This window comes from Lonchura striata, chromosome 30, assembly GCF_046129695.1.
Source record: "Lonchura striata isolate bLonStr1 chromosome 30, bLonStr1.mat, whole genome shotgun sequence".
NCBI lineage: Eukaryota > Metazoa > Chordata > Aves > Passeriformes > Estrildidae > Lonchura > Lonchura striata.
Window position 1 is genome coordinate 1828710 of NC_134632.1, and position 8192 is coordinate 1836901.

Consider the following 8192-nt stretch of genomic DNA (forward strand, 5'->3'; position numbering starts at 1 on the left):
CAGCTGAGACATGTCAGGAAAACAAGGCAAAGAGACGGGGAGGAGCCTCACCCGGGATTTTCTGTTTATACCCTGTCTCTTCTTATTAAGTCTTTACAGAGGAAACACAATGTCTGCCCTTCACTGCAATTCCAGAGCATTTTTGAATGTCTCTCATTCCCAACATGTGGCTGAATTAGTCAGCTCTGGTAGTTGCCCAATGAGGTATTGGTGCTGCTGATCTTCCAGCATGAAATGGGTCTTAGCAAAGGTTTAGACATTTGGCTTGCCCTTTTCCACACCCAAACAGATGTCCCTGTCCTCTGGATTGAAGGAGGACCAGCACTGTCACTGCATCTGCTCCGCAGGGACTTTTGGGGACTTCTTGCTCGTGGCATTCTGAAAAAAACCAGGTGTTTCTCTGTCCAGAATTCACAGTACATTGGCCACACAGCTGTGCTGTATCTAAACAGAGGTACTTTGGTACCCACAGTGCTCCCATATTTGCCCTTGAATGTGGAAAAATCCCATCTGCCCTTGTGACACAGATACCTGAGCTCTTGGAGGAAGGAGCCTGGGCTTTATCTGCCCTAACTCAGTGATGTGGTGTGTCCTGGAAGGGCAGCTGGGAGAGCAGGCAGCTGCTGGAGGCTGCTGAGCCAGCCAGCAGTGGGGCCTGGCCACGTGGCGGGTGAGTGTGTCTGCTGAGGGTATGATAATAGCACGAGGTGCTGGCTTGGTGGCCCCCACTGTAGCCCCAAGAACACCTCTGCAGACAAATTTAGGGAATGGATAGCTGTTTTAGCCATGGGACTGCTTCTACTTTCACTCCTGTGCAGCCAAGAGACCAGCCCAGGCCAAAAAGGTTGCTGCAAAACTCACTAGAGATCTGACTCCTGGGAACATGCTGTCACCATATGGTCTCCACATTAATAACACCAAACAAGTGCTTCATAAACAGTGCTCTAACAACAAATACCAGAGGAATTAATAATAATCTAGCTATTATTTTCTAATGTTCTCGCTTTATTAAGAACACTGATGCTGTCTGAATGAACTCTTCCGGAAGAACAACATCTGGCACTCACATGAATACCTGATGAAATCCGTATGATCCTGGGTATCTGATAAATGTATGGCCAGAACAGCAGCAGTTTGTGCCCACCTGGCTCGCAGTAGCAATGCCCTTCTCTCTCGTTCTAGGTCAGAATGTAATGCCCCTGCTGTTCTACACTCTGACTGCAGTAACAGTGCCCTTCTCTCTCGTTCTAGGTCAGAATGTAATGCTCACACTGTTCTACACTCTGACTGCAGTAATAGTGCCTTTCTCTCTCGTTCTAGGTCAGAATGTAATGCCCCTGCTGTTCTACACTCTGACTGCAGTAACAGTGCCCTTCTCTCTCGTTCTAGGTCAGAACGTAATGCCCATGCTGTTCTACACTCTGACTGCAGCTTTTTTGATCGGCACACAGGCAGCTCCCAAGTCAGAGGACAATGCTCCACTGGAGTTTCCTGCAGAACACTCCCTGCTCAGTACCTGGAGCGACCGACCCCACATTGCCCAGGAGGCTCCGCAGACATCCCACGGCCACGCCACGTGGAGCCTCGGCAGGAGAGAAGCTCTAAACATCACCGTGGACCCCAAAATCTTTCGGAAGCGGCGTTTCCGGTCTCCCCGCGTGCTGTTCAGCACGGAGCCCCCGCCGGTGGCCGGGCAGGGCCGGAATTTGGGATTTCTCAGCAGCACGGGGGCTCTCAACAGGACTGCCAGGAGCAGGAGGAGCACGCACCCCGTGCTGCACCGCGGGGAGTTCTCGGTGTGCGACAGCGTCAGCATGTGGGTCGGGGACAAAACCACGGCCACCGACATCAAGGGCAAGGAGGTGACGGTGCTGGGCGAGGTCAACATCAACAACAACGTCTTTAAGCAGTACTTTTTCGAGACCAAGTGCAGGGACCCCAAGCCGGTGTCGGGCGGGTGCCGCGGCATCGACGCCAAGCACTGGAACTCGTACTGCACCACCACCCACACCTTCGTCAAGGCCCTGACCATGGAGGGCAAGCAGGCGGCCTGGAGGTTCATCCGCATCGACACCGCCTGCGTCTGCGTGCTCAGCAGGAAGGCGGCCAGGCCCTGAGCCCACGCCCTCCGACCCCCCTACCTCAGCCTGTAAATTATTTTAAGTTATAAAGGACTGCATGGTATATTTATAGTTTATACAGTACAGAAAGAACCTCATTATTTATTAAACTCTTTTGGAAATCTTTGGTGTTTTGTAAGTTATTTACTGGCAGAGCTCTTTAGAATGAGTGTTTGTTTTAGTCTCGTTCACCTCTACAACTCTGGGCTGTTGAACAAGGTTTCAACAAAAAGAAAACATTTTCCACACAGTTTTCACACATATTGCTCTCCTCTACACGAAAATTTCCCTGCCAGTTTATTGTAGGTTTATTTTCAATTGAAATTTTTTTGTCCAAGTATCAAGAGAATGAAACAGAACTTTCAAAACTTGCTTCCAGTGTTACTAATTATCTATAAAGGTATTAATCATATATAATTAATCATCTTAGTGAAGTCCTGGTAGAAAAACTAATTCTTCATTGTTGCCAGATCAATTTATAAGTAAGAACTTTAGTGCATATTTTAAAATTGCCCACTGTTACTTTCATTGCAAAAATAATCCATTCTGAATTATTTTGGAACATTTGTTTGCACAAGAATAGAATCTCAAAGTGTGTATTTTTGTGTTAAAATGGTATTTTATAGCTCATTACTTCAGAACTATATCAGAGTGATGGGATTTCAAATATCAATATACTAATATAAGTTTAAAAAGTTCATGTGCCTTATAATCCAAATTTGATAATTTTCTTAAGCCAGTGTTCTGGTAATGGGACCTGCCATAAGAGCAAGTATTTTCATGCATGACAGACTAAAATCCAAAAATAAATAATAAAAAAATCACTGAGGCTGTGTTTTAGCAAGGACCCAAAATAACCCTGTGCTGAAGATTTCTGTGTGTTGGGGACATTGACCTCCAGAAATACCCGGCGGAGCCCCAGGCCTGTGCTGGGCGTTTCACTGAACTCTCCAAAAGCTCCAGATCCTCTCATTGTTTCCCTTGGAAGAGCGGCTGTTCTCCATTGCAGAAATTGTTTCAAAACAAATACCATCAAGGTTTTTTTGCATGGTCCTTTCCAAATCCTAGAGGGCACAGCCACCCTCCTGCACAGTTCTTGCTTTAATGCAAAAAGCAGAGCTGACCTTTGCTTCCTCCACGTAAGCAGCACCACAAGGCAGCAAATCCCCAGAGAAAACGAGCTGGGGTAAAACAGTGCCAGTGGAATTAACCCAGGACAGGCAAGAGGTGCTTCCTGGTGGGAGAGTGCCAGTCTGTGTGACATGGAGGGAACAGACATCACCCCTGACCATCACTGCTCTGCCAGTTTTCACTCCCCTCTGATGCGTTTTTATGGTGTGGGGCAGCAATGTCCCAGTGATTAAGTATGGCTCTCTCTAGAACAACATATTTACAGTATTTTTGTAAATAATCACTTATCTGAAAGGCTGAGGAGGAGGCAGGCTCCTGGCTGTCCTGATCCTCCAAAGAACTCCTTGTTCTGGAGCAGGGGGAGGCAAGGAAGGCTCAGGGTGCTTTGAGTGCAGTCACAGAGGTCTCAGGAGCTCTGACACAGCAGCAGAATCCTGTCACCATCACAGGAGGGATGGAGGGACATCAGTGACACACAGTGTTCTGAGGCAGGGAAAGCATGGAAGTGGAGCAGGCTTCCACCTCTGCCCCTCAGTGGCCTTAAAGCCATGGTAACACACTGCTGTAGAACTGTTTTCCAGACCAGACACAATGGGACTAGGGAAGAACAGAGCTCCTGCTCATTCAGGACTCCTAGGTTTATGGAGAATGAGATTATTTTACCACTGATATAAGAGAACTGCAATTCAAAGTGTCTTCTGAATGCCTTTGGTAATTCCAAACATGTTTATGACCTGGCATTTCTTCAGAAGCCCTGGAAGTGATGCCTTTCTTCCTCGAGAAACACAGAGAGGGACTTTAGACTTTAGAAGGACGCTTGGTGATAGTGGGGGGTGGCTTTAAACTGAAGGAGGGTAGATTTAGATTGGACACTGAGGAGAAATTCCTCCCTGAGGGTGCCCAGAGCAGCTGTGGCTTGCCCCATCCCTGGAATTGTCCAAGGCCAGGTTTTGGAGCAACCTGGGATAGTGGAGTGTCCATGCCCATGACAGGGGGTTGGAAGAAAGTGATCCTAAAGGCTCCTTCCAGCCGAGACCAGTCTGGGATTCCATCATGATTAAAGCAAATCTTGGGAGCTACCATCCCTAATTACACATCACACCAAGAGGCCACACAGCAGAGCAGAGGAGGAAATCTGTTTGTTGATGTCACCTTAGGGAAAGAAGAAAACAACTGCAGGATTTAACTGCTCTGCAAGAACTTGCTGGGTTCTGAGTGAGATCTCGGGTGATCAGACCTAACCCACAACTGCAGGAGAAGGGGTGAGGAGCAGAAGGGCCAGGTGACACCACAGCTCAACTCATGCTGCTGAAACAAAAGGTGCCAAAGCACCCAAATCAGCCTCATCTGCTTTGTTTCTGCTGTATCCAAGGGCTGTCGGGACCATCATACTCAGATAATTTACTTTCACTTGTAAAAGCTGCATTAGAATCTGTATGATGAGTCAAGACTGTAGCTCAGCGTGGAGAACAGAGCTGATGGCCTGCTCAGCCTTTTGTGTAAGGTGACAGCTGAAAAACCTGTAAGGAAGGATCTCTACAGACCAACTTTGTTCAATACTAGCTGCTCACTCACAGCACTCTCCATTTCCCAGGAGTTCCTCTGATGCCCTCAGCTTTTCCACTGCTTTTGGAACAAGTGCTACTCACTGTGTGCTGAATTCTCTTCCCAGTGTTTAAGAAGTCTACCAGTTTTAATTATACATATATATATATATATATATATATATATATATGCACGATAACCAACTGCTTCCCTAAAGATGGAGCATCTTCATTTCTTCTTAAAGCCCTACTTCTAAATATAAGGATTTAAAACGTTTATGGCTAAGAAAATATAAAGCTACTTCATCTAAAAGGAGATCAACTAGAGGGATTGCTATGAAGCAGTTTGATTGGAAGAATTGCATAGTTGCTAATTCAAAATTCTGAAATTCTCTTTAGAATCTGAGGACAGAAAAGTGAGATCCTGATATTTAAAAAGCAAATCAGATCAATCTGGTTTCACCTTTAGCCAAATGCCACATGCTGGACACCCACAATTTCACTCCTGCTCAGCGGGTCTGACTAAAGAGTGAAGGTTAAATTTTGCCTGGAGGAAAACAGATCAATCTCTAGAGACATGGATCATAATCAGTTTCCATCACCCAGCATGGGACTCATCCTCTAATCACTGCTGTAATTAGTTTGGTGGGGCTTTTTTTGATAGAGGGTGTGGGAGGTGGCAACAACACATCTAAAACCCACAGGTTACTCAGTCACCCCTGCTGCTGGGGGGATGCCAAAAGCCTGGAATGGCAGAAAGCCCATTCCAACACCTACACCTGCAACCAGGCTGCACTTCATGGGGCCTGGGTGATTATTTTCCCCTCAGCTGCAATACAGACAGGAAATGTTGACTTTGACAGAGCTGAGATGGTTTACCTAACAGTCCTGCTTTCTCCCACTTTCATTTCACCCCTTACATGACACTGCTGCTCACTCTCTAATCCCTTGTTCGAGCATGCAATTAAGCGGCAGCCACACCCTTGCCGGCTCTCCCTTAGTAAGCAGCACCCCAAGAGGGCAATTACAACCGCTTGGGGAATTATTTTGCGGGGTTGGAATCACTGTGTGTGTGTTTTCACTCTTCTCAGTCTGTTGTCCTGAGGAATTCTGTGCTCTGGAGAAGTCAGTGTCCCTGTGCCTGCAAATGCCCTGATGTGGCATCTCCGGCCTGATATAAATCACTGGCCCCAACATTCAATCCTGAATCCCTTGGTCAGAAAAACCATCAAGGATTGTACATTGACACTTCAGTATCACCCTGCTTTGGGAAGTGAAAAGGAATCAGCAAAACCTAAGGAACACTGAATGTAGCCCAAAGCAGAACAAAATATGGGATTACCACTGAATAGCAGTTTAATACATAGAGAAAACACTCCAGCAGAACACCTGGCACAGGGCTGGAACTAAGAAAGTACAAGACAGAATTATCCAGTTTGTAATCTGGCGAGGAGAAATCATCCATTGGTTTCAGACAGCAGAAGGGAATCCTGACAGGACCAAGATCTTGTTAAAAAAAATGGATCTTCTTTGGTTTGGTTGGTGTTAAAGAAGATCAGATGATCGACTCTTTCCTGTATGCCCAATTTTACAGCAGAACCCAGGTGCTGGCCAGATAAAATATTTAGTCCTTATCCTCACAGTGATAACTGTTCTTCAATAATTCTCTTTACTTCAACAATCTATTCAGCATTTCCTCAGTGCTCTTTGAGTTTTCCTTCTTGTCCTCCCAGATTTCAAACCCAAGGGAATCAGAAATTCATAGCTTTTGGAGGGTGTCCCTAAACTCTCTGAGACATGAAGAGGAACAGCGAAGCTGCCAAGTTTTGCTGTGCACCTTTGGTGGCTGAATGATGGGGACATTACAATCTGACAGTTAAAGTGGACGAGATGGACTAGGAGGTTATTCTGTTGTGTTCCTGACAAACTGTTCTGGAGGAAACATTTTTCTTGCTTTACACCAAAAAGAAAAATAAAACCTATCCAAACCTGCTCATGTCTAAGTCAGTGAAATAGATTGCTGCTTCAAATGCGAATGGCTTTTTCTTTTGAAGCACTGCTTAGGCACACATGGCTTTTAAATAGAATTTTGCCAGCAGTTCCTGCACAAACCCCACCAGACCTATTCTGCAAAGTGGTGAAGGCTCCTTCTGCCTGGAAAAGGCAAGCCTGTACTGAGCACACTGACTCACGGATTGCCTCTTTTTTTATCACTTCTATTTCCATAATCCACAAGCAGTGGGCCCTGTCAGGCATTTAGCAAGATCTTGCCCCCAGGGTTGTGATCCAAGCTGATGGGGAGTGACTCACCGGGCTAGAAAGCTCTGCGGTAACCTCGGCCCAGGTGATGCCTTCAGCCTGGAATGAACACAGATGCTCGTGGCACCTCTGTGCAAAACACATCTGCTGTTGTTACTGATCAGATGTGTCCTCTGGGGATTTTGTTCCGTTTCCCTTTTTCCTCTTGAATCATTGGATTTGGGAACATTCCAGTTCTACTGTGCAGAGTCCAAGTCTGAGAACAAGTTAAGCTGTGACAGGAAGGAAGGAGTATGCACAATCCCAATTCCCTGATGACAGGTCTATTAAGCAATAAATAATGAGCCTTTTATTACAGGTTCTAATTAGAACAGGACTTGTCTGATTTGGGAGATAAGCTGAGCACTCATTCCAAAATTCAGTTCGATCTGTTGCAGTGACATTCAAGCTCTATTTGTTTTCTTTCTGGATTGATGATGCACAGGAAGAAAAGGGAAAGGAAAAATGTTCGTGTCACCAGCTGCAAAAGATTGCTTTGGTTCTAGGCTTTTTACAGGGACTGGAACCCAAATTTTTAAAAACATATGCATTCCAAGCCTTTAGACACCATGAGTTGACATTTTAAGTGGGGTGGAACATGCTGGACACAGAAAGGAACTGCTCAACAGGGAAATAACAAGAGAGTGTGCTCAATTTCCTAGACAATGTCCACTATACCAAGCCTATAAATGTAAAATCCGGGTTTTTATTTTGTTTTCTCACACAAGGTCCAGAATACTTTTCAGAAAGTCATGGAAAACATTTTCTTATTAAGGTAGTAAAAAGCCAAGCAGACAGACTTTGCACAAATTTTTTTAAAAGCCTTTACGTCACTGACAACAATTATAAGAAATTTTTAGCCACAAATATTGTTCAACAAGCAGTAAAACTGGAGGCTTTGCTAAAATTTTTCTGAATCAGAACAGCTGTAATGAACTGAAAGGAAGAAGTGAAGGTGACCAGAATGCAAAATGGTGTGGAAAGTCCCTTCTCAAGAAACTTCTCAAGACTATAAATCAGAATGGGCAAGGAGAGCAAAAAAGAGGTTTTGGAATCATATCTATAAATTTAGATGATTAGTAGCACAGGAAAAGCAGTA

At 45.3% G+C, this 8192-nt stretch overlaps 1 protein-coding gene across 1 annotated transcript; it reads left to right on the forward strand.

Moving 5' to 3' along the window:
* The first annotated feature begins 1393 nt into the window (after nucleotides 1-1393).
* Nucleotides 1394-2284, forward strand: NGF (nerve growth factor). Its single transcript, XM_021535327.3, has one exon. The coding sequence runs from the start codon at nucleotides 1401-1403 to the stop codon at nucleotides 2115-2117; it is 717 nt and encodes a 238-aa protein (XP_021391002.3). The 5' UTR covers nucleotides 1394-1400; the 3' UTR covers nucleotides 2118-2284.
* The last annotated feature ends 5908 nt before the right edge of the window (nucleotides 2285-8192 follow it).